Source organism: Mytilus galloprovincialis, chromosome 4 (assembly GCF_965363235.1).
Source record: "Mytilus galloprovincialis chromosome 4, xbMytGall1.hap1.1, whole genome shotgun sequence".
Lineage (NCBI taxonomy): Eukaryota > Metazoa > Mollusca > Bivalvia > Mytilida > Mytilidae > Mytilus > Mytilus galloprovincialis.
This window is the reverse complement of record NC_134841.1, coordinates 85,384,409-85,412,112: the sequence shown is the minus strand read 5'-3', so window position 1 is coordinate 85,412,112 and position 27,704 is coordinate 85,384,409. Positions and strand designations below refer to the sequence as shown.

The 27,704-nt window shown below is 30.7% G+C and overlaps 1 protein-coding gene across 4 annotated transcripts; it reads right to left on the bottom strand.

Annotated features, from left to right (window-relative positions):
* Positions 1-1,342: 1,342 nt before the first annotated feature.
* On the bottom strand, positions 1,343-26,418 carry LOC143073226 (enolase 4-like). 4 transcript variants are annotated; one of them, XM_076248599.1, is made up of 15 exons: positions 26,051-26,418; positions 24,857-24,901; positions 24,467-24,550; positions 23,616-23,809; positions 22,600-22,746; positions 19,609-19,774; positions 18,733-18,861; positions 17,837-17,899; positions 16,493-16,504; positions 14,966-15,130; positions 13,959-14,024; positions 11,857-11,982; positions 10,872-11,067; positions 2,670-2,737; positions 1,343-1,810 (listed from the first exon to the last, which is right to left on the bottom strand). In XM_076248599.1, exons 1-15 carry the CDS (start codon positions 26,195-26,197, stop codon positions 1,574-1,576), a joined length of 1,845 nt encoding a protein of 614 aa, XP_076104714.1. In that variant the 5' UTR covers positions 26,198-26,418; the 3' UTR covers positions 1,343-1,573. The 4 variants fall into 4 exon arrangements, with proteins under 4 accessions (XP_076104714.1, XP_076104716.1, XP_076104717.1 ...); XM_076248601.1 differs by lacking the exon at positions 16,493-16,504 and having other exon boundaries at positions 26,051-26,417; XM_076248602.1 differs by lacking the exon at positions 13,959-14,024 and having other exon boundaries at positions 26,051-26,416.
* Between the last annotated feature and the right edge of the window lie 1,286 nt (positions 26,419-27,704).

Here is a 27,704-nt window from a genome sequence, read left to right as displayed (position 1 = left end):
TAAAGCAATTATGATCAGCAAAATAAGATTTATTAATTAGTCAAAATGGTAATACATGATTATCAACTGCTTAATAGTTATTGCCCTTCAATGATGATTTTTACCCATTTTCACAATAATTTTGAAGAATAGTGACTGCCTGATACTGGTAAATTAAAACTAAACAGCAACTAAAAGAAAAGATTATTCATAAATGAGAACAATAAAATAGTAGCTTGACTCCTTAGAGGAATTAATAAATAAATTCAATGATGATTTTAACCAACAGCTCATAAAAAACTTGAGAGGTTTGTTCCTTGAAACCCCTGTCTTGCCTGAACGCAGAACTTCCACAAACTCATGAACCTGAAGGAAGTAAACAACAAACCAAGCTGTTTGGGAACAGCTAAACTTGAAATTATATTAGGTAGTAAATGTTTCAGTTTCTGTAAAAAAAACTTCAGTTTTCATCTTATCTTTCATTTTGTTCTGGACAAACTGACAATGCAGTAACTAACAAATTATTTCCGAGAGCATAATTAAAGCAAGACAAACCTTTTATAGCTGACCATACAGTATTGTTTTTCCTCATTATTGAAGGCATTATGGCTGCCTATAATTCCTTACATCCACTTCATTTGAACTTTAGTGGATAGCTGTTTCATTGGCAATCATACCACATCTCCTATTTTTTTTATTTTAAGAAAGATAGTTTATAGCCATTGGAAAAATAACATGGCAGCCAAAGCTTATCATGCTTCCTGCAAAATTCACTGCTTCACTTGCATTCATAAAGCTTTGGTTTACAAAATATGCTTTCTCTTCTATAAAATAAAGAACAAGTGAAACTGCGAGCTACTGCTCACTGATGATACCCCCGCCGCAAGTGGATAATATTAATAGTGTAAAAATATGCAAGTGTTCGGTAAACAGGAAGTTGTCGAGTGATGAATCTGAAAACGCATCACACGGTATAGCTGACTTATATAAATCCTGAAACCAAATTTCAGAAATCCTTGTATTGTAGTTCCTGAGAAAAATGTGACGAAAATTTTCAACTTGGCTATCATGTGTAAAATCATACAAGTGTTCGGTAAACAGGAAGTTGTTGAGTGATCAATCTGAAAACGCATCACACAGTATAGCTGACTTAGATAAACCCTGAAACCAAATTTCAGAAATCCTTGTATTGTAGTTCCTGAGAAAAATGCGACGAAAAATATTCATGGGACGGACGGACTGACTGACGGACTGACAGGACAGACAGAGGTAAAACAGTATACCCCCCTTTTTTTAAAGCGGGGGTATAATTATTTGGCTTGAACTTCTACTGCCAAAGGCATTAAGAAAGATGTTGAATGCATTCATTTTCACCTTTATGATAAAAAATGTATAACAATAAAATGAATTAATATATCACAAAGAAACAATCAACTTATTTTTCTTTTATGTATAGTCACTGCATTTGAAATATATGCATAATAATCCTAATATTCTTTAAAACTCAGAATAGTGGGTATCACAGTTATTTTTGTATGAGAAATATTGTTCATTGAAAAAGTATTGTCTAATTCATACAGCTGATATTAAATTTTCACTTTTTCTTCCCATCTTTCTTTGCTTCTTCCTCAGTTTGTGCTTCTCCCTCTCCTTCCTCTGGTTCAGGCAGAGGTGGAGGGGCTATGTGAGGGAATGCATTAGGTTCTAATGGTTTTAATTTGTCTTTCGTTTCTAATTGTTCTTCAATTTGTAAAAGTCTGTTTATTTGCACAGTTCTCTCCCCTCTTACTGGTGCTCCAACTTTGATAAATCTTGCATTTACACCTACAGCCTACAAAATAAATTCAGTAATATCATGAATACCAGGGGAAGTTCAATTAAAACAAAACATGTTCATGATTTGAAGTAAACCATGGATTCACATTTTCTCCTTATACAAGAAAATATCGGCACAAAATAATGAATTAAGTCCTTTTATAGGTCTACTGGTATAAAATTAATTGGTAGTCAACTGTTTACAGCAAACCATTTTAATTCATTTTTTTTTTTTATTTTCTTTATCTCTTTTTTGAGATAAGTTATGTATGTCATATAAATAAGTCTTATTTATATAATCTCATACAGAGACATAGTTTAGACTAAGACAAACAGATTATCTGGGATGACTTTATTAAAATTTTTCAAGTACTGTAAATTAAGAAATTATTGCCATGTTTTTATCATTTCAAAATTTGTTATTGTGTTGTTGGGTTTTTGTCTCCTTAAAATATACCAAAGTAGCTCTTATTCAAGAACTGAATGTTTCTTTTTATATTTTTATTGGGGTGTATAAGTGATGACTACAGCAAATTGAGTACTTGTTCACTTGTTCAAGAACAAACTTTTCAAAATGATAGAATCTTTATGAAACATTTATGCAATGTAATATTTCATAATTTATGATTGCTTCAATAAATGGTACTGTGGATTCATGTATTTTCGTGGGTATCAATTTTCTTGGATTGCTGAAAACTTGCATATTCGTTGATATTTGATTTCGTGGTTTTGACAATCTCTGTATACAAAGCCTATTGGCAATATGTTGTTCGTTGAACATTTGAATTTGTGGTTCACCTGTACCAACGAAACCCACAAAAATTGGTATCCAACGAATAATAATGAATCCACAGTATATAATTTTTTAAACTTACAAAATCTGCCAGTAATGTGTCAGTAGTCTCCCCTTGACACGAAGACATAATTATCTGATTATCATCCTCTGAAATGGAAAAGAAAAAACAACAATTAAAAGTAGCACCATTTCAAAGAATTTGTTCTAAAAAATTAAAGTGAGTTAATTGGCCTTATTAAAATATACTAGCGCCTATGAAGAAAAATGTTTAAGATTCTCATGGAAGACTTATAAATTTTCAATGATTTTGCAGTTCACAAAAACAAAAAAATGAAAATACTCCAGAAATATACCAAAAGAAGATAAAGATAGACGTTATTTAGCTAATTGGCGCCCAATTAGCCTTATGAATACTGACACCAAGATTGCTTCTGCTGTTATTGCTTATAGAATAAAACCTGTTTTACCATCTATTATCAGTGACTGTCAGAAAGGCTTTATAAAGGATAGATTTATGGGTGAGAATACATGTCTTATGTATGATTTGATACACTATTTAGAAAAGCAAAACAAAACTGGTCTTTTACTACTAGTAGATTTTGAAAAGGCTTTTGACTCTAATGAATGGTCTGTTTTGAAAAAAAAGCATTGAAGAGTTTCAATTTCGGACCATCTATATGCAGATGGTTTGAAGTATTTTATTTGAAAGCATCAAATTGTGTTATAAATAATGGCCATCTTTCAAGCGTCTTTAATTTGGAGAGCTGTAGACAAGGTGACCCCCTCTCCCCTTACCTTTTTATTATAGGTGTTGAGTTACTTTCTATGATAATAAGATCAAACCCCAAAATAAAGGGACTTTTTGTTCATGAAAATGAATCCCTTTAGAGTCAATATGCTGATGAACTAAAGCTGTGTGGGTTGGGAATAAAAAGTATTCAGATCTGATTTTCTGTCCTGATTTAAAACTTCAGTGGTGCTATTCAAATCTTAAACTTTTGGGAATTGAATTCTCTTTAGATCTTGACAGTATGCAAGAAATTAATTTCTCCAAAAAGATACAGGAAGTTTCAGGCATTCTTAAGAATTGGCAACATAGAAAATTAACCCTAATGGGAAAGATTACTGTTATCAAGACTTTGGCCCTTCCAAAATTAATTCACCTGTTGACTGCACTACCCAACTTGCCAGAATCAAAATTAAATGAATTGAATACTTTATTCTTTCAATTCATATGGAATGGAAAACCTGATCGAATTAGATTAATCGGAGCTATTCCACAAGGAGGTTTAAATATGATTAATATACATTATTTTAATATATACCTTAAGATTGGCTGGATAAAGAGGTTTTCATCCAATTTATATGGTAGTTGGCAATCATTGTTATTAAAAAGCCTTCAACAGTATGGTGGAGAAAGAGTATTGCATTTTCAAAAGGAGAAACTCAGAGAAATCTCTGATAGTCTTAGCAATCCTTTTTGGAAGCCGAAGGATGTATTTTTTATGTAGAAAGGCCTGCTACCAATATTTCTGTTCAAGATATTTTGTCATTAGATATTTTAAATTTCGCACCTCTAGTAGATTTTCCGTACTTTAGTGGCAGAGAAGGGGAGTGTAGTCTTTGTTTGACCTTATTAACTTAGAGACTAAGGACTTTTGTAATTTTGATAAAAAAATTTAAAGTATTATGGTCTCATTGCAAACATTCCAAAGTATATGAGAGAACATATTAAAGAAAACATTGCTCATGTAAATTTTGAAACTTTTAACTGTATTGATAATTTTTGGAAAGATTATTGTGTAACAAAAAGGCAAAGTTTGTATACAAAGATCTTGTTGACAGAAATGTGCAACAGCCAACAGAAAAGTTCCTACAATGGGAGGAATTACTTGGTATTGAAATTGCGGATTGGTCAGAATATTATATTATTTTAAGAAAATCATGTAAAGACACTTATTTAAGAACTTTTCAATACAAATTTTAACATAGAATAATTGCAACTAATACTTTCTTGTATAACTTAAAGATTCAAAGCTTTGTACTTTTTGTAAGGTTTCTGATGAAATCATGGAGCATTTATTCTATGAATGTCCAATAATACATTTTTTTATGGCAATCTTTTTCACAACAATTGAAAAGATATTTTGTGAACTTTACATTATCTAAGAAGCACATTTTTCTTGGTCTTCAAAATGAGAGTTTACTGTTGAATTTGATCATTATTATAGCAAAGAACTATATATACAAATGTAAATTGTATGAAAAGAAACCAAGTATTATAGGGCTATTAGCAAAAATAGAAAAATATCAGGAAAATGAACATTATATAGCAAAGAAAAATGGTACCACACCTTATTTTCAAAAATTCTGGGCCCCACTAGATTATATTTTTACTGATTAGTCACCATTACTTTTGATTCAAATCATATAAAATAAAAAATAAAACTTACAGTTCATAAAGAGCAGATCTTTACAAAGATAACATTTTTCTTTGCAATACACAAGTTGATATATGTTATGTTAATGCAAGTGCGAGAGTGTGTGTATGTATGTGTGTGTGATTGTTTCTTTCCACCTTTTATTATAATGTTGATATTTAAATAATATATAGTCACAGTAGAAGAGAAAAAAATGTAGTCATTCTTTTGTTGTATATATGTTACAGTAAATAGGTGAAATTAGGAATTACTGTTAATTACTAAAATTTAGGAATTACATGTAATCCCCGATGTACTTAGTAAATACAAGTAATTCCTGAAACGGCCCAGTTATTACCAGTAATTACTAATTTTAAAATGAATTTTTACACCTATTTACTAACTGTTAAAACAATGTTGTAATAAAGTAAGCTGATCAAAAGTTATGGTAATTCTAGCTATAGAAGATCAGTGAGTACTCTTAAAAAGTGATCAGCCTAAAATGTACCTTTTTTGTTATAAGAGCATTAGCTACGAGATATTAAATACATTAAATTTGATTTTTTTGTTTGTTAAATTATTAATGAAAATTATATAGTGAAATTATAATTCACTTTTAGCAGTCAATCTGGTTCTATTTTACTAAAATAAGCAGAGAAACATGGTTGATGATTTTTGCACTTGCAAGTGAATAATTTGACCTCATTGAATACGTATTCATGTGACCTTCAATTCAACACCTAGCTGGAGACAGGTTACCGATGTATTCAGATTTAAAATTGTAAGGGTTTCGCAGAACCCAGTATCTCGCCTACTTTAGCTGTTAGTCGCAGGCTCAACAAAAATTGGGGGAAAATATCAAATCTTTTGACTAGTGCTGTAGAAGCTTCTGTCCAAATTTGATTAAAATCCAGGATGGTTTATGAAATCTAATAAATGTTTAAAAAAAACTTTAATATTAAGGGAGTTTCAATACTTTTAAAACAACCATTTTTCAGTTTCTATTCACAACCACTAAAGGTGTGCCTTGTATTCATTAATCCATAAAATACCTACCCTTTTACTTTCTTATTTTGTATCTTGGATTATATCTTTAATTTTAAAACAAAAATATAAAGTTAGTAAATAGCTGTAAAAATGACAAAGAAAATCAGTGAATACCAGTAATCACTGAAACAACTAGTAAATACATGTAATTACTAAATTGGCTAGTAATTACAGGTATTTACTGAAATGTTTAGTAATTACGTGTAATTCCTAATTTCACCTATTTACTGTAACATATATATATCAAACCCCTTAACACCATAGTTAGGTGGTGATGTAAAGGGATTGTAAAAGCCTGACTACTGAAAAATAAATAAAATAAAAAAAATAAAAAAAAAAAAAAAAAAATGAAATATACCAGAAGGTGGAATTTTCATTGACTTGACATGATCTTTATTTTTTGTGATACTACTGTTGATACATTTATTCTCATCAGTCCCAATTATCATGAATTGAGGAAAATTTATATTTTCAGGGATATTTGATTTCCTGGTTTTACCGAAGTCTTCATACAAGCCTGTAGAAAATTATTTAAACTTTGTTCAAATTTAAATTCTATTTTTGTATATCAATGAGGTTCATGAAAATTGGTACCTCACACATGATAATGAATCCATTGTATCATTAATAGTATGATAAATATAGAATAAAGGACTTTTTGTTTTTGATACTGACTTTATCACAGTAAAATATCAGGTGAGCCCAAAGGGCGAGCCTGATATTTTCTGTGATAAAGTCAGTATCAAAAACAAAAAGTCCTTTATTCTCTTTATCGGTAATTTAAAAAAAAATAAAAATCACTTCAATAATAGAGAAAATAACAAAGGAACTTCTTTTTCGCGTCGAATCACGGCGAATCACACTTGACGTCACAGGCTGCATTACGTCATTTGAAATTTTGTCACAGTGCAGTAAACATGGCGTTCTCTTGCACAAAGTAGCGAAAAGGAATTATTGCATGGGTTTCATTAATATTCTGCTTTGGACATGACACTATCAATGGCAAATATAATGGTAGCATTCCGGTAAGTCAAATTTCTTTATTTTTCACAAAGCATCAGCATAGTGATTGTCAGAAATAAGAATGATACTATATGAATCAGCAGATTTTTCATCGATCGTCATTTTTAGTTCAACGACAAGTTATATTTGTACTTAGTTTAGTGGATAAAATTGCATTTATTTTGTCATTATTCGCTTAGTGTTCATCATGAAAACGATCACATTGATTTCAAATAATTTTAAGAAAGCACTGTGAGGAGACATTTATACATCTGCAACAAGCTCATTTCCTGTTCAACTGTTGACTTCATAATTATTTCAAACATTTTAATAGACGTCACTAAACTTTTAGCTTATAATTCTTGCTATTTCAAAGTCATGTTCATTTATTTTCAACACGGACCAGAAATATGAAACTTGGAGTTTAAAGGCCCTGCGGATACCTTTTATATTTCAGAAGCGAATTTAGGGGTAGGCGACCCGGGTCACAGTCACCCCTTATACAGGCTACAATTCTGGTTGAAGCAGACTTTTATAGTTTGGTGCCCCCAATTATCCCCCTTTTTGAAATTTATCCATAGATCCGCATATAAATATAACAGTTCACTTTTTTGTTCTTTGTTCTATTAATATCAGTCATATTGACAATGAAATCACATCTTTTAAAATTGTATGATGGTCCCACAAAAATGTTGAAATTGCGTAAATTTCATTTTTCTTTCTTTCTAGCTTCTCTCATGTGATAACTACCTTTTTGGTCACTGTTTATGTGTTGCGTTTAAATATGAATTGTAACACTTTATAGTGACTGAACAGGTAAAACAAATACTTCTAAAGAAACAGAAAAAGAAAACTATATACTTGGAACAGTACAAGGCTATGTATTGGTGGTAATGTATTGTATGATGATAAACTATGAATAAAAACTCAGCATGGACGATATGTTAGTTGTACTTCATATAACGCATTTTTTAAAAAATCTATCGGGTTCACATTTTTGACAACAATCGTTCAAAAAGGCTAAATGGACTTTGTGAAAGTTTCAAACAATGTCAAGTGTTTCATTCGCCAAAAATCTCGTGCGTTTCTGCGAACAAAAATCACGCGCAATTTTGTGAATGAAAGGGGAAAGTAGATCCTTACGCGTTGCATTCGCGCATGTCATTTGCGTACTAACCCAATAATTTTTATATCACGACCAGTCCACTGATACTGACATTATCAGCGAGTACACATCAAAGGAAAAATGTACAAATTACCGATAAAAGAAGGTAGTACAATCTATAAGTAAAATGTTACTGTTATACATCCACAGAACTTAATGGAAAACATAACTAATGGGATTTGAGTATAAAATGTAGGTCATTGTGACCATAAAGTTGTTCCAAGTCAAAAAATAACCCCACAAATTCAAAAATTCAAGTACACTAGAATACACCCGTGATATCGCAGGTCCGTGACTGAATTAAAGTATATAACTATGCGCAAGCCTTATTTTAGTATTAGTATTCTCATCTGATAAAGTCATGCCGATTATAAGATACACAGTTTTCTCTGCTTTCAAATCTTTCTGTTTGAACCCGTCGAACTGGAACTTATCAATTATTGATAATATTAATTATTTGGAAAACAAAAGGTCCTGGAATGGAGTACTTTTTAATCAACAGCATTGTCCTATATTAGTTATAAATAAAGTTGAATTCTTTGATTCGCTGTTTTACGTCATGCCCGCTAACAAATTGAAAACTGTACCTATATGCCTTATTTTAGTCCAGATTTTTAGTATTCGTATTGTTATCTTAGAAAGTCTAACTGATTAAAATACTACAATAGGTAACAATTTGACAATTAAGTAGTGTCAACCCTGTGATTATGACCCGTGTAATACTATATAGCATATTAATCCTGAATACACCGTTTGGTGGTTCGCCTGTCAGATGCGGAACGTACAGATAAGGTAATCGGTAACAGGTGAATATACTATTGGTATCGGTATCGGACTCAACCCGGAACTTCTTAATTATTGGCAATATTAATTACGTGGAAAACAAAAGGGCCTGGAGTGGTGTAATTTTGAATCTACACCTTTGTACTATATTAGTTATATATAAAGTTGAATTTTTTTATCCGTCGTTTTTACGTGATGACGGCTGACAAATTGGACCTCGTAATTTTAGTATTATAGATACTAAATTATGTTTTGCTAATTATAGTAATGAACTACATGATATTTGATATTTTTTTATTTTTCAAAAATTTGTAAAATTTAGAATAAATATATTTTATTGTATGGCCAGATTCTTTCAAAACCATTCCTTTAGATTATATATAAAAATGTTAATGATAGATGACCCTAACTTAACAACCTAATCACTTTAATAATAATAAAAGTATATAGCGAATTGGTGGATAATCATAGTTTGACCATATTTATACAAAATCATACAGCAATATTTGTAGAGAATTATTCCAAGTCACTAGATAGCTTCATTTCCTTTAGTATAGTTGAATTATTCAGAAACACTTTATAATTTCAAAATATCCATCATTTTTACCACAAGAGTGCACACACTGAAATGTCTCGCCTTCTTTACTAATCATTGATATTATGTTGATACTCCTAAATATAAAGCTTTATTACGACTGTCACATAAACTTAACATGAATCATGAAAATGAGGTCAAGGTCAGTTGAACCATATGCCAGGCAGACATGTACAGCTAACAATGCTTCCATACAACAAACATGACAAATATAGTTGAGCCTATTGCTTATAGTTTAAGAAAATAGACCAAAACACAAAAATTTAACACTGAGCAATGAACCGTGAAAACCAGGTCAAGGTCAAATAAAACCTGCACGATTGACATATAGATCATAAAATATTTCCATACACCAAATATAGTTGACCTATGACATATAGTATTAGATAAAAAGACCAAAACTCAAAAACTTAACTTTGACCACTGAATCATGAAAATGAGGTCAAGGTCAGATGACATCTGCCCGCTAGACATGTACACCTTACAATAATTCTATACAACAAATATAGTAAACCTATTGCATAAAGTATGAGAAAAACAGACCAAAGCACAAAAACTTAACTATAACCACTGAACCATGAAAATGAGGTCAAGGTCAGATGACATCTGCCCGCTAGACATGTACACCTTACAATCATTCCATGCAACAAATATAGTAAACCTATTGCATAAAGTATGAGAAAAACAGACCAAAACACAAAAACTTAACAATAACCACTGAACAATGAAAATGAGGTCAAGGTCAGATGACACCTGCCAGTTGGACATGTACACCTTACAGTCCTTCCATACACCGAATATGCTAGACATATTGCTTATAGTATCTGAGATATGGACTTGACCACCAAAACTTAACCTTGTTCACTGATCCATGAAATGAGGTCGAGGTCAAGTGAAAACTGTCTGACGGGCATGAGGACCTTGCAAAGTACGCACATACGAAATATAGTTATCCTATTACTTACAGTAAGAGAGAATTTAACATTACAAAAAATCTGAACTTTTTTTTCAAGTGGTCACTGAACCATGAAAATGAGGTCAAGGACAATGGACATGTGACTGACAGAAACTTCGTAACATGAGGCATCCATATACAAAATATGAAGCATCCAGGTCTTCCACATTCTTAAATATATAGCTTTTAAGAAGTGAGCTAACACTGCCGCCGCCGCCGCCTGATCACTATCCCTATGTCGAGCTTTCTGCAACAAAAGTTGCAGGTTCGACAAAAACCAGATGTGTTAAATTACAACTATTTACGGTTTTTACCTTCCATCTTTTTAACACAAGTAAGTACATCAGATACAGTATTTAACTGTTCTAATTTAAATGCGATTCCACTGGATTTAAAGTTTTCTGTGAGTTCTTCGTCTTTCAGTAGCCCTGGTCGATGGTATGCCCGACTACCAATAACTAAACATCTGTCACTGATTCTATCACATAATCTCATCCAGGCTTCTTCTTCCTTTAGAAAAGATGCAAGAAAATGTTTAAATATTGTGACTAATTTCTCCAATATGAATGAATAAAATATCATAATATTATTCAAGGTGGTACCTAACACTACAGGGAGATAACTCTGTTAAATCAGCTAAACGTTTTAATTACGTAGTATTGTTAAGGAATTATTAAGCTTCCGGATGATTAAAATTAGTGTTTGTCATACTGCTATGTATCCAACCATTTTTTTCTAAGAAAGTGGATGGTTCAAGTTTTTTGAAAAATTCATACTTTTTCAAAAGACCAAAGTAAGTACTTTATCAAATTTTATAAAAATTAAATGAGCCAAATAAATTTTAGTCAAGGTGTTGGGTACAACCTTAACAAAAAATAATGTTCTCTAAAAAGCAGGATCAAATCAAATGAATCTAATATAACCTATGCTGATACTTCAGTACACTTTAAAGTTTAATAAACTCTGTACAATTCCTACACAAGCTTCCATGTCAATTACTTAGTGTAGTTTAATAAATTGATATTTAAAGAAAGGAAATGTGTTATGTGCAGTTAAGGTTTGCCATTTTAGAAGAAAGCTTTGTAGAAGTCCTTTAAGTCATCATTTCATTTTCAAACCATTTTTCAATACTTTATTTTTAAAGAAATTCATTGAAATAACCAAAAAGATTTTTTTTGTATTTTATTGTAATTCTCAAATCACTTTTGACAAAAGCTTATTCATCTTAGGTGAAATGGAGCATTACATTATCTTTAAAAACAATTAGGCAAAATGATCCTGAATTGTAGGTTTTTTTACCTGTTTCCTCATTGGATCAATTATAGCTATAATAGATGGATATCTAGTTAACAAATCACTCCAGAACTCTACCAGATCATCAGCAACCTTGGCAATTCCAACCATCACCTCATATTTTCCTTTTTCCTAAAACAAAGAAAACAGATGATTTTAAACAACATTAAGCTTTTTAAAAATGAATACTTAATTCGTTCAAAGAAATTCAGCCTAAATACAAGACAATAGAAGTCTTTGATCAAGAAAATATGGCTTATATCCAGGCATCCATGTATAAATAAGAACAGAAAACAATACCCTTTAACTAGCGCATGTATCTTTTATCTATGTAAAACATATTATGGCATTACTTGAAATATACAATTATCTCCCTTATTTAATTTGTCACAAATGCACAATGTCACCCTAGTTTAAGGAGATGCATAAATGTGTAAATGATGCATTTTCAGTCAGTATATAGATGATCTGTCAACAAAACTTCTAAGACTCTCAGCCAGGACATAATGTTTGTGCAAAAATCCCATAACAAAATTTGAATTGCCATTTTTTAATCTGGTAAATGATGATTTTAGCCTGGAGAAAAATTTGTACTTGAAAAAATAAGAATAACATGTGTATGTAATTGTTACGTCAAAAGAGGAAGGTGCAAATTTCTCCTGTATTTAAGTTTTTCGTGTTCCACATCTGCATAGTTTATACACTTAACAAAGGTCTCCTACTCTGTAAAACTATCATGTATATATATCAAATATTAGCTCACACAGTGGTTCGTAGGCCATATTAGCTATGTAACACATTAAGTATTAACATATTTCAACATGAAGTCACAGCAATCTAAAGACAAACATTTCTGGCTCATAATCAAATAGACACACGTGTATATATTTACACTTCAAGCATTTTTATGAAGTTACACCATAAATATTGTTAAAATCTGCAGTAAAATTTCTTCAGCAAATATCTATTCCATCTAGCAACATCATAGTTACATTCAAAATGTTACAGCAAGCCAATTTTCTACATTCTTTTTATCAATCCTTTAGATTTTATCATTTAAACTAACAGAATTTAAAAGATAGCCTTGTCTGTTTTTTCTCTCCGATTCATGGAAACTATATTACTGAGCTGAAACTTCAATGCTTCAATAATTGCATGCAAAGTTCAGTTTTTATGCTCTCAAGTATTGTCAAATTTGGGTTTTTTAAAACTTTGGTCATAAGCTTCCCTGATGAGTTTTTCAAGTAACCTGCAGTGTTGTACATTTGACCAAAATAAACAGCAATAAATAAATAAAAGTCTTGTTTGCATTGTGCAAACAAAAACATCCAGACCATCTAGCCTCTAAAATAATACAGGTATATCATACCACAGTGTCTTGTGAAGGTGGGAACTAAATGAAATTTTATCAATATATAACAGTTCAAACAATTGCCAAGTAGGTTAAATGGTTCAAACACAATATAAAGTTGGGCTCTCTGCACACAAATTATAAAGTTGAAATTAATTCTAAAATCCTTATCAACCCACTGTACCAATCTACAAAATCTACAAATTGTAAAATTGTTAAAGTCTTGAAATACAATCTTGTATGCATTTTTCTGAGTGTACTAGACAAACACGCTCAGTTGATTTTTTAACAAGAATGTTTATAATGTCCCAGTCCCAGGGAGAACATGTCACCTTATCCAGACATATTTTTCTGACTCTTTTTATTCTTCTTAATGCAGTGTTTTTAATTGAGAAGTAAAACACAAATGCCTGTTTTTTTAAGTCTTTCTATGTGGACACTTTTTTTAAAAAAAACAGAATAATATGAACCTGCCAATTAAGAGCACCATTTAAAAAAATAGTTTTGATATATTTTCATGACAGTATAATGTAGTAGCTGTCATCAAAGAGGTATTACACTACATAGTGAAAAAATAATTCTACCAGACCACATTTTATTTCTAATTTGGATGCTATTAGTTCTGTAAAAAAAATCTAAAACTTGCAAAGCACATCAGTGAAATGTTAAAACCTCACATTCATTCAGTTATGAATCTATGAATGATGTTGTTAATGACACAAACACATGTTAGGTTGACATGATTACCAGTTACTACCTTGTGCATGTCCTGACCAGGGAAGTTTGCTACTTTATCACTTTTACCAGCCATGGGAACTGGATCCTGTGTTATAATATATATTATTTACCTTATACACAATAGTGACAATGTGTCACATGTAAAAACTGACTATAATTCACATCTCCGGGTATAACACTTTGATAACTTGAAATTTAGAAAGTTTATAGTTCTTTATGCATCTTAGTCAGTACATTTAGTTTAATAAAGACAACAATATTGATGGAACTATACGTTGCTTGTAAAAAAAAAATTCTTCTCTGGATTACATGGTCGAAAATTTTATTTGCACAAGATGTTGCCTGATCGGAGATAATTTAACATGTGCTACAGTTAATACAACCTTGAAGTTTTGGTCATTGAAATCTCAGAAACCATAACAAAGCATGCCGTCAGTGGCAAATTTTTAAACATCATATAAGAAACAACCACAGTACAAACTATATAAGCTTTTAGACCATGTATTATAGCATTAAAACATACAAATAAATTGATAAATAAATAGTAAAAAATCACGAAAACGAAAACATCAAATTATCAGATGTTATGAGAGGAGGTGGCAACTAAAGTCAGTCATGTGACACTATAAAGCATAATCTAGGACATTACAACACATGATTAAATACTATCACATGTGTTATATGTGTCAGGTGTTACACAAGATACACACATATATAAATGTATGACTTTAACCCCATGTGTGTTATGTGACTGTGATGTGATAGCATCATGTCCCATTAAATAGTGCAGAAGTCATTACAAAACTCTAAAAGAGTGATTCAATTATACACACAGGCAACATAATTATTTAGTATATATAATCTTCAATCAAAAAAGCTTATTATCATAGTAAAAAAAATGATGATACTTTAATAAATAAATATGCTTTTAAAAAAAGAATGTCTTTATAAAAACATGATTGCAATTTATTAACTGAAAATATGTTAAACTTTTTTCCTTTCAAACTTCAAGTTAACAGTACTTACATAGTCAAACATTTCTGGTCCAGCACAATTTAATCCAATAAAGAAGTCTTCTCCTGCTGTAAGTCCACAGTTAGTGATAGCCTCTTGAAGCAAGTCCAGTCCTTGTTCTGCTTTGTCAAATGTTGGACACATGGCACCGATGTCATTTACTAACTTTGTAGCTGTCTAATAATAATATTATTCAGTAAATAACATAAAATGTGCTATCCACAATTTAGTCCAAACAATTGAATACAGTAATACACAAAGTACTTTTCTAGGTTAATCAGCTTGAAATGACAAATACCGTTCATCTTCTAAAATACTTGACATAACTTCTTTTTTTTTATTCAATTTTGCTGTATAGTATTTAATTTTGCAATTCTTATCAGAAAAAAAGGAATATACAGAATACCTTAAAGACATATGAAACGAGTGACTGGTGAAAAATAATGTTTATCCAATTCTTGAACCAATGCATGTATATATCATAAACTTAGTCTTCTGTGCACGATTTAATCATTTTTTACGCAAACATATCGTATAATCCTCAATTTTTTAATTCTCTCTGACTGTTATTATGTGAAAACATGGCGGGTAATTAATTGTCGTGTTTTGAAGCCATAGTTTGCCAATTGTCACCTTATAGTAAACAATCCAAAAAAAAAGCATGGATATTGAGCACATGTATAACATATATAATAAGATAATAGTTTATTTTTATGACAGACACACGCGTACTGCGATCACTGGATTTTTACGAAAAGGGTCACACTAAGGTTACCTGCATATACGGAAAATATGTCGGAGAATTGCTTCCTGGAAGCAAGCAATTAAAAAGGGTAAACTTTTCCTGAATGTGGATAAATCAAAGAATTTTCTCCAGAAAAAAGTATATTACATAAGCTTTATAATGAAAACTTTCCATTTAGTTATAAAAAACATATGCATCATTTTTTTTTCAATTTGAGGTTTCATATGACTTTTAAAAAAAAAGGTATTATACAAAGTATGTAAAAATAAGGTGAATCAAACTTATAGTGAAATTTCATTGCAAAACAATCTTGGTGTCTATTTTTCCAGGAACCAATGTGCTACTTCTAAATCTTATATACCTTGTTCCTTTACTACCTCAATCTACCTTCACCTTGCATAAATCTTAAGTATATAATGAATGTCTCCATATAATGCCAAACTGCAGGTGACAATTATATCTTTCCTCAGATACTTTGAATTATTTTAATTTACATGTATTAGTTAAACTTTTTTTCACATATTAAAAAAATCTATGAAAAAGAAAAATAATTGCAGTATATAAATCCAAATTATATCTTGATAATCAATTATACATTATGAAATATGAGGGAAAAAATGTTAAAGAATAACCGTATAGATATCAAATGGGTAAAATGAAAAAATAATGATTATTATTGCTAATTTTTATGTCTAATTTAAATATCATATATATTTTATAATAACTAGCAGGTTGGGGAGATAACTCTAATGATTTTCTGAGGAACGACCTCCCATTTTTAATAGCTAACTTACTTCTTTAGCTCGCTGAAAGAAATAGATCTCAACTATTATTCTTGATACAAATATATTGGAATGCTAACTTCCATCCCAATTAGATTTTATTTTAGACAACAATACCTAGAAAAAGCTTTGCAATCAAATGGCAATTCTTAATTTCTTGATAGCATTTAATCATACAAAGCATTGATAAGAGGACAGTAAGAAAAGCATATCTGTTATCTTTGAACAGTTGCTGACAACAGATTTTAAGTTTTTAAAGACAAAGGTATAGCTAAGAAATAACTCAAAAATTCTCTTTCTGATTAAATAAAAAAAAATTTAGGATAGTAATGAGAGCTTTCAGAAAGGGCCTCACCTATAAGAAAAGTTAATTTTAAAACATGATCAGGTATCATTAACAGGGGATTATAATTTCAAAATAAGGAGATGTGGTATGACTACCAATGAGACAACTCTCCATCAGAGACCAACTGACATGCATAGAAGTTAACATTAAGTGTAAGAATAAGAAGGTGTGATACGATAGCCAATGATACATCCTAATGAGATAACTCTTCATGATAGATCAAAGGATATAGAAGTTTACAACATTTTACTTAAAACAATAAATCTACAAAGGTTACAAGGTAGAACGGAACAATGCAGATGGATGTACGATGTCTTCTGTTAGATGATATCAGTGACCTTCAAGACAGAAATTCCAATATTTTTACTCCTTCTTGTGATTAGAAACAATCATACAACGAATAGTGATCAAATTTGAGATATTTCAAGTGAGGCAAAAAAAAGACAACTTTAAAACATTTGTAACAGACAGTTCCTCATGGCTCCTGTCCAGCTAATGGTGAGGCCCTGATATAGATAAATTTGGCAAGGCTCTAAAACAGATAAATTTGGCAAGACCCTAAAAAAGATGAGTTTGGCAAGACCCTAAAAAGATGAGTTTGGTGAGGCCCAAAAAAAGATATGCTTGGCAAGGCCCTAAAAATCCTTCTATCACTAACAACTTAAACAGCATACTTAAGTCTATCTTAAAAGATAAGAATAAGAGTAGATTTCATTTCTTTCAGTACTACACATAACAAAGTTTTATACCACAGGAGACGGATCTGAAATACTGCCATCAAGATCCTGAAAATTTGACTTCTAAAGGAAGGAAAAAAAATTAATAACAAACAGTGTATTATTTTTTTAAATGATATTAGAAATTGTACAAATCATTATTTTAAATTATATTTTGTTTTATCTATTAAAAGAAACAAAAAAAACATGTATTATATAACAAGTTGTATAGAAATACTAATATATGAAGTCTTATTACTTCTCCATTATGATCAAATTACAAAAAGTACCTACCCCACCTTTAGCAAAGAACTGTTTGGCAACATAATTATATATCTGTTGAATGTATGTCATACTCTGAAAGAAAAGATTTTTTTTTTTTAACAGGCAAACATATTTTAAAGTGAGAAACAGAAAGCTGCTTTTATTGACTCTTTCTATACTTTTTAAGTCAGTAAATCATAATGAACGGGAATATTGCTATGAACAGCAGCATTAAAAGTAAATAATATTCCAAGATTTATGACTGGTAAATTGCAAAACCATTTTAGTCAAATTGTTGAATAAATTAGATTAAAATCAGAACAATCGTGATTCAATTAAAAAAAATCCTGTTCATTTATATAAGGTCAACATTTACTATTTTTAAAATGGAATTAACTGCAGAAGAGTTGTCCATAAAGCTCTACGGTAAAATTATTATAGTTTCCAACTCATATGAGCTATATGTACATGCTTTACAACAGTTTATGTGCTTCATTTCTATCACACAGTGAGTGCAGGATTCCATGTCTTTACACAAGATCATACAAATTTCCATATGCTATATTTATATAAGGGGGTCTCATTGGGGGTTCCGATCCCGGATTCCGCTTACAGTTTTGTCAGATTCCCCATTCCCGCTTACACTATGTACGTAAGCAATTCTCATTTTTTGGTCATTTCCCGGGTCCCGTTGGACCTCATTTCCCGTTTTCACGACACAATAATTTGACTTTCACGTGTCACGCTTACAAAAAATTGGCAATCCCGCGTCACGCTTAGACCCCAATGAGACCCACATATAATATAGGTAAATATTCAGAGAAAAGTATTTGAAACAATGTTTAAATAAGATCAAATAAGGTCATAATATTGCCCCCATTTCTTTTATTTCAAACTAAGTCATGGGTTGAATATTGTTAACAAACCTTTTTGAGAGGCATATCATGCTTAGGAATAACCATAAACTCCTTTACACAGTTCAGTTTTCCTGGTGCAGCTCTACCACTTTGAATAATAGTCACCATGGGTAAGGGTACTGAAAACTTTTCTGGAATCTGTCAAATAGAAAATAACTGTCTAAACAATAAAAAAACATAAGACCTAAACAGTTTTGTTACATGTATGCCTTACTGATATTAAATATAATCCATATCCATGGCAGTTTTGTAAAGCTGTTCTATGATGCTTTTCAGTGCAAAACAGATTTTGATTTTCTAGGCAATATAGGAAAGGTGTACTGACATAAGTAGTCTCTAAACACATTAGCTCCAAATGGAGCTTTCGTTAGTAGAAGCCATATTAACTATGTGTATCAGTGAGAAAAATGTAAAAAACTACTGGATAACTCAACCGCCGGTTAACTCAACCGCCGATTAACTCAACCGCTGGTTACCATATCTATATAAATAGGGGGCAAACATTAATCCATCATTCTGCCTCTGATGAAGGTCCTTTTCGGACCGAAACCGGTCAGGCTATAAAACATCACCAGGCGCTGTTAATTATGTGAATTGGTATATATACTATATTTTTAAGATTTTGATTTTCTACTTTGAATTCAAATGTTTAGCAATTTTTCATGAATTAAATCTGTTTCCTGGTATTTCTTGTGATTGCATTTACAAGAAATTGTTTTTTTTCTGTCCAAAAAAGTATATGTATCTATTTTTCAAACTGATCTGTGTTTTACAGTAGAGTTAATAAATTCTGTTTACTATCTATTTAATTTTAAATTGTTCTACATGTAATTCTTTGCTGAAATAATTTCTTAATAGTAAAATTTCAGAATCCTTTAGTCCTACCTCACCATGTCGAAGGCAAGCAACATGCTCATATATATCTACATGCTTGACTTGAGCTGCTGCACAACAAGTAGCTTGACTGATAGCTGTAAAAGCATTACTACCACACAATAACTTTTCTTTAGGTTCATCAGGAACATATACAGCTGCCTGGCTCTTCCCCTTTCTATAAATAAATACATTCAGCAATTGTATTAGGCAATAAAATTATTGATGTACATTCTCTTTATAGCTAAATGATTCAAATGACGGAGTTTTTAAATGTATGATTTGTAATTTGAAAAGTTGTTACCAGGAATGATGCCAGCATTCCATATGCCACAGTGAGTATTAGTTACTTGCTACTACTGGCCAACAGCTAGTAAAGAGATGATTTATATAGCTAGCAATGCTAAAGAAAATAACATTATTCCAGGGCAGAGTAGCTAAAACAGCAAGCACACATTCTAAAAAGCTTGAAGGCTCTTGAAATGAAATGGATAGAGGCAGTTTCATCCTTAACATTCTTAAAATATTCATGGAATTTGTATACATAAAGTGAGGTGCACTTATTCAATAAATTGTAAGTATACAACCATGCTAGAAAATTAAAAGATCTGTGTTGGAAACTGAAGCGTTGCTATAATAGGTACCCTCCTTTTCTTATCAAGAACCCCCCTTTTTAAATGATAAACACATTTTAGTATTCAAGCAAAAAACTTTTATCTTTCTCACTCTACTAAAATGATCTATAAGATAAAACCTATTGGGTAAGAGTACTATATTTCCCCCAAAATTAAAGGGATCAACTTGTACTTGTTAAAAAAAAAATACTGTTTATTTCTAAACAATAACACAGACATATGATATATATTTATAGCAAAGACTACAATAGCATGCATAAATAATTTTATGTAGTAAGAAAAACAGGTTTAAAAGAATGCAAACAATATGAATATCTTTTCATTTTTTTTAAAAGAAAATATCATGCTACTGCATTATATTCAGAATGCATTGTAACAATCATATAAGATAATAAAGTGCTTTCTATAATTTCAAGAAAATCTAAATCTAAAAACCAAAATTAAAACCAAGAGCCTCATAGATGCATCCACACACAGTTAATGCTAGTTAGATCCATTTATCATTTAATTTGAACCTTGAGAATTGCCAAAAAACTGTAAATGTCTAAGAAGAAAAAACAAGTTTCTTCAATTAGAGGCAATAAAATTAAGATAACCTAAAATGATATTAACAAGAGTTAAATAGATGATACATATATGTGTTTCGTGAATTGCAGAAGAAATTTCAAGGATATTTAAGCTGAGGGTTTTGCAATAGTCTGTATAATTAGCTTTTGCACATTCTTAACAAATTCATATATGAAAATTATATGCAACTGCTTTAAACATTGTAACAATTATATAAGATGAAAAAGTGCTTTCTATGATTTTGAGACAATCTAGATATGAAACCGAAACTAAACCAAATGATTCATAGATGCATGCAGACCCACTAAGTGTTTCTAAAGATTTGTTTTTCATATAATTTGAACTATGATGCAGATATTTGAAAAGAACAAAAACTGAAAATATCTGAGGAAAAATAAAAAAAAGTCAATATGTAAAATTTTAGGCTGTTAGATTTAGATTTACTAAAAAGTAATTAACACAATTTGTTAACTGTGGATTCATTTATATTCGTGGGTACCAAATTTCATGGATTGTGGAGAAAAATTTTTTTCACAAATAATTAATTTTATAGTTTTGCCAAATTGTGCAAACAAATCTTTACAAAATTTATACTTCATTAAACATTATAATTCTTGGTTAATGTATAACCACGACATCCACAGAAATTTGTATCCCTCGAATGAAAAAGAATCCAAAGTAATGACAATTACATAAATCTGATTGATTTAGGTATCAAAAGACTGAAATAACATCACAAACAAATGAGAAAAATAAGCTGACACCACCAAAATTGGATACAACGTGAAAATAGAAATTTGAGTTGTAGATGGGTAGTAAATTTACAGTTTGCTGATATAAAAGTATAACAGAGTGAAAATTTGTCTACTTTTGTTCAATTAAACACCATCCTATAGCTAAATTGTGCTTGTAGTCATTATTATACATTTTTCTCAGTAGAAATAGGTATATTTTGAGAGATTTTTGCACCAAAACCTCCTAAACCTAGTGTAAACAACTCACTTCTTTGGACTTGAACTGAAATAAAGCATTCAGTATGAACAATTTTTATGTATCATTCTGATAACTACAGAATCTCCAACATTAACATTGGTTTTTACAGTGAAACCTGTCAAAACCAAAACCGTTAACCATTTTTTTAGATTAGACAGGTGTTTGTTTAACACAAGTTAAATTACTAAAGAATATTGATACAGGAGTTCTGGCTTATACGCAGACTTGGTTTTTAACAGGTTTTCCTGTAATGAACCTCCAAAAGCAGGTTTATCTTTTTTCAAATATTAGTATTATTTTCTGCTTTGATGAAAAGGAAAGGTTTTGAGCAGGATAAAGTTAATACTAAAATATTAAATACTTTCAAAAAAAATATATATATCCTTGTTATTTATTCAGTGTTTTGTATATCCACTCCAATATTAAATCTATAAATAATTGTTATTTTGAAAAAAAAATTCAGAAAAGCTTGTTAAATGAAAAATTAATTATGCACTATTAGTTATGTACTGTAAACCAAGCTAACTAAATAATAAAATTTAGCCAAATTTCCAGCTTCTTACCCTTATAAAGCTTTACACAATAACAGATCCAGAATGTTTTTCTTTCCTTGATTGAGGTATTTTCCTGAAAATCCTTATTAGCAAAAAGATGTATAAGCATAAAATCAAATAGACTCCAAAGCATCAATTTATTTGGACTAGCTGTAACATTTTCTTTTTGAATAAAAAAAAAACAACCGGAACTACGGGTTTGAAATTAATCTGGATCTGTTAAATGATCTCTAAATGTACCTAGCATAACATACTTAGCAGAATTTTTGCCTTTTTTGCCACTAGCAACACTAGCTTTATCATCTTCCCTGTGTGAGGATTCACCATCATCCTTTATCATTTCTTCTGCTTCTTTTGCCAACCTCTCATCTTCAATCACTTTTAATTCTTCATACAATTTCCTGGTAGAGAAAGTATAGGTGACTTTGGGTTTTTTATTTAATTAAGACTACAGTCCTTAGTATTGTTGATGTCAATGACGGCATTACCTTTCAAACAGCATGTTTCAGTTTATTTTCATCACAAGCTAAAGTTTATACCTCTTTGTAGGCTTCTGTTTTGTTTATGAACATTTAAGACTCAACAAATAGATATGATTGCAATCATATGTATCATTCGAATCTTTCTGTGCCTGTCTCTAATGATTTGTCGTTATTGTTTGCTTTCTTCTTATAGATTTTTGTTTATTGTTTTGTAATTATTCAGGCTGTTGATTTCTCTTTTGATTAAAAATTTTATCATATTTTTTCATGTTCGTGCCTTTTACAGCTGTCTATTTGGTATGGACTTTGCTCATTGTCTTATAGTGACATATACTGTGGATTTATTAATATTGGTTGGATACAAATTTTCGTTGATTTCATGGGAACAGGGGAGCCACAAATATAAATGTTCCACAAATTACAAGCTTTCAAAAGGAATGTATTGAGACGTTGCCAAAACCATGAAATTAAATATCCACGTATATGCAAGTTTTCCACAAACCACAAAAATTGATAACAACGAAAATAAATTAATCCACAGTAATTGCCTTAATCTACATTGTATGTCATTTGGACTCATGTGGATAGTTGTCTTACTGGGAACCATAGCTGATCTCCTTCTTCTTAGAAATTTAGGCAATATTCATTGCCAATATGAGTTTAGCCTAAATGAAAATAGGACAATACCAACTCAAAGTGGATTAACAGACCAGTTTAACAAAATAATTGTATATACCTTCTAGAAGCACTAAAGGTCAAATATTTAAGCTATTTTATTATTATCTTACATGATAACTCTATCCACTTCATCTTGTTGTGTTGGGTCTGTGGCATGAATTCTGTTGTTAATATCACTGTTCAATATGTTGATAGCAGCACTGATGTTCTCCTGTCTCTGTTGGTCATCAACTTCTCTCTCTTCTACTCTAACGTTATCAAGGAGAGAACTGTTGGTGGTTGAACTTACATGGGTATACAGCAACTGTAAATAAAAAAAAACTTGTCATGAATAACATAGTTAACATTAAATAATATTCCGAAATGACTCTCCTTTGACAACTAACATTCTTTGAGGACTTTTTATAATTCCAATATCTGTAAGTTAATATTCTTTTAAAACCTTTTCCTTTCTCTTTGTAAAATTCTTGTTAAACACCCTCCTTTCTTTATGAAAGATAATATCATTCAGCTGTTGACTGGCTGTGAGGGGAATAGCACATTTGTTGTTCTTTAGATGTCAACTATTCCTCAAGGCAAAGCAAGGACAATAGTTAATTTCAAAGAGAGAAACAAATCCCCAACCTACATTTTGTAATAGTTCTTCATACATTTTCAATGCTTTTAGAATTTAAAGGGAGACAAGTCCTGTTTCCCCTTACAAAATGTTGCAAAGTGAATTTATACAAAATTTGATTCAACAATGGTAAAGGTTTCAATTTTCTATTATGAATTTCTCCACTATTTGCATGTAACGGTACCATAGTTCTGCAAAAGGAACTTTTTAAAACTGCTCTTAACACAATCAAAATAGAATCAACAACTCATAAAAATACATAACAAATTATTTACCTTTTTTTTACTATTTTAAATAGTAAAAAAAGGTAATTAATTTCTATTATATTTTTATTATCAATAGTACCTTGTCTTCATTTTTAACTGTACCATGGACTTCTGTCTGAACAGTTGGCTGTCCTTTACTGTCATAAGCTTGTCTTGCAGTAATCTTATAGAAATTAAATAAAAAATTTAAAAAACTCATTGGTATTTGATAACAATCTATAATGCAAAACAAACAGGAAGACATAATATTCATGTTGCATTTCATTTTTTCTGTATTATAACTAATTAGTAATAAACTAATCATACATTACATGTAGCAAAATGTGTGCAAACCAAAATATGCAAGCTTGGCATTAGTAGGAGCTCATAGATATAGTATTAGTTCACCAATAAAATGGTCTGAAAGCTTAATTCTATAAACGACATTCACTTATTAAAATTCTTAGGTTTTAAATATAATTATATTTACCTTTGAAACTGTTGGTGGCTTTGCCAAAGTTTCGAAATACTTGGACTGAAAAAGAGACAAAAAAATATTCAATAACACTCCACTGGTTTGATGAAAATAATCAACACTTCAAAGAATAGGGCCTGTAAGGCTTAAATATGAGCTAAAAATCTCACTTCATATAAAAAAAAAACATGCAACAGACGAACTAGATCATATAGTATAAGTGGTTGTTTTTTGTTGGTGTGGTTCATAAATGTTTCATGTATCTTGATTTTTATATTGACTCGACCATAATGTTTTTCCTGTTTGAAACTTTGAATTGTCTTACACTAGTCATTTTGGGGCCAAATATACATGCAGCTTACACATGTTACAGTTCGGTGTGAGTCAAGGCTTCATGTTGAAGGCTATACTTTGACCTATAAATTATTATAAGTATTTTACTTTTCACACAACATGCACAATCTGACTTGGATGTAGAGTTGCCAGTTGTTTCATGAGTAAAATATATATTTATCAGTCTAGTAAAATATAGGAAGGAAAACAATACCAACTTCAGTTTTAATAATTCTTTGATATGAAAAAACTTTACCTAATGATTGCGTTTCTTTGTTTACATTGAATATGAAGTCCTAACTTAAATAAAGTTAGGATATTTCCCTTTCTTTTTTAAAAGATTTTGTAGTTAAAATACAGTGTATGCTAAGGCTCAATTAACCCTCTTGCTGCGGAGGAACACATATGTCTTCACCGGCAGTGCTGGAGGGACACATAAGTCCATGGTCAAATTTATGCAAGCTTCTCATTAATGCTGTACATGTACATGTATCTCTTTCATAAAAGACTGAAGATTAAAAAGTGTTATGTTTTTTCTCCAAAGGGTCCCAAATGTAACAGTCATTATGTCTTGACGTCATATATCAAATGACGTTGTTGTTTGGCATGTTACGTGACACACGTCCCGCTCTCGTATTTTCCAGCATATGAAATGCAACCTTGAAAAAAAGTCGACAGCAAGAGCCCCGTTTAAAAAAAAATCATGCAGACTTTGTCCCTTATCAAAAGTAATGCCTGCCTCATGTTATTGAAATTTCAGTTGTCATTCTGTCCTTTCAAAAATTGACAGTGTCATTTTGTCATTGTTGTAACCAGTATACATTCAAACAATGTAATTTGTATTCGTAACAAAACGTTTTAAATGATAAATCTTACCAAATAACCATAAACATCTGCAGGATTATCATAAAACATGGAATTCATGATTTCTTCTATTTTCTTTGGGACACCATTTTCGTTGTAATATTTCACAGCCCTCTGCTTGGCCTCATATAACTCTCTTTTTTCTCGTGTTGAAGCCATTGTTTATGTTTTCAGTTAGAATTTGAAAAAAAACGCGTCAGAGACTCCGTATAAGAAAATAAATCAAGAAATTTTTATATGAGCCTTCTTAATTCTTATCAACTGACAGTGAAAGTTGTAAAATATTTGTGGAAAGGGGTTTCATCAGCGAAATGTTTGGAAAAATTACTGTTTGACGTCCATCTTGAACGTTGTCTAGGTTATTTCGGTGTCGTTGTTTCGCATTCACAAAATCTCCCCACAAAACAACCAAGCTTATAGATAAATTAGTTTTTAAAACACATTAAACACATTTGAGTTTTTTTTTATTCAATTGAAATGTAACGGATTAGATTTATTTTCGTTTTTAAAATCATTTACGAAACAAATGAATGCAGGTGCGCAAACTATCTTACTACCAATTGTGGAAAGAGAAAACATAAACAACAACGACCAAAAAATCTTTTTTTTTAACATTTCTTTATTCTTTATTTAAAAAGACTTGAAAATACACTGTGATTTTGAAATTATCCTTCATTTTATTCAGTTATGTACACTTATTTGTAGATCTTTATATTTATCAAATTGAATGTAGAACATTTTCAGTTAATACCATTAACACAGTGTAGATACTATTCTGTACGCTATCCAGAAGTCGCGATTTTCGAAGCGATGACTACCAACTGGCTAACAGGACGGTTTTGCCTACGGTGACTTTTCTCATCATTTGTTTACACCTATATCTATAAAGTGCTTTGAACATCTTCAAGGTATGTAAAGCATCATAAATATGTGTAACTTTAACAAAAACATGCAGTAGAATATAAAATATACGTGTGCATCATACCAACTTCATAGAAAAAAGTGAAATCGATGGACAATTTTGCTCTCGTAGTACAAAACAAATAACCTTTTATTGCAAATATTTGCATCAGTTTAAAGTTCAATATATACTGTTTCAATATTCGTTTCGTATTTAAGTAGAACATTCGTATTTCCCATAAAAAATATGTTTTCCTTGAGGATACCAAAATAAATTACTGTACGATCAGTCCATAACTGACTGTATTCTAGTAGCGATTTCAAATTTTTTTACTGTATGACCAGTCGTGATTTTGAAGAAAAAACAAAGGCAATTTGAAGGTATCTACGTATTTATATGATATTATGAACTGTCCAGGGAACTTTAAAGTGTAATATCGTTCATCAGACAATATAAATATAGATATGATGATTTTTGTAGACTGCAAAATAATTGTATTTTTGTTCCGTCAGTCTTGTTTAAAATCAAACGCCTAAAAAGCAATACTTGATTTGCTTGTGGACTTTGTAATAGTGTATAGTTGCAGTTATCTTTTTAGCTATAACATTTTAAAAGACTATTTACACCGTCCGCCGAAACATTCAGGTTAAAAGTTGATATTAGTCGACCCTGAGAAAAACTTTGGGATGGGGTGAAAAGGAGGCACATTGTTAATATCTACTGACTTTGTTATTTGAAAATTGTTAATGAAATGAACATGTTAAA

Excerpts from the sequence above, each read along its gene's own strand:
- LOC143073226 (XM_076248599.1), bottom strand. The coding sequence starts at position 26,197 with ATGGCTTCAACACGAGAAAAAAGAGAGTTATATGAGGCCAAGCAGAGG. Across the intron at positions 22,747-23,615 it reads GAAGTGGATAGAGTTATCAT|GAAATTGTATGAAGAATTAA; the intron begins GTAAGATAATAA and ends TTTCTCTACCAG. Across the intron at positions 19,775-22,599 it reads AAAGGCAAAAATTCTGCTAA|AAAGGGGAAGAGCCAGGCAG; the intron begins GTATGTTATGCT and ends ATTTATTTATAG.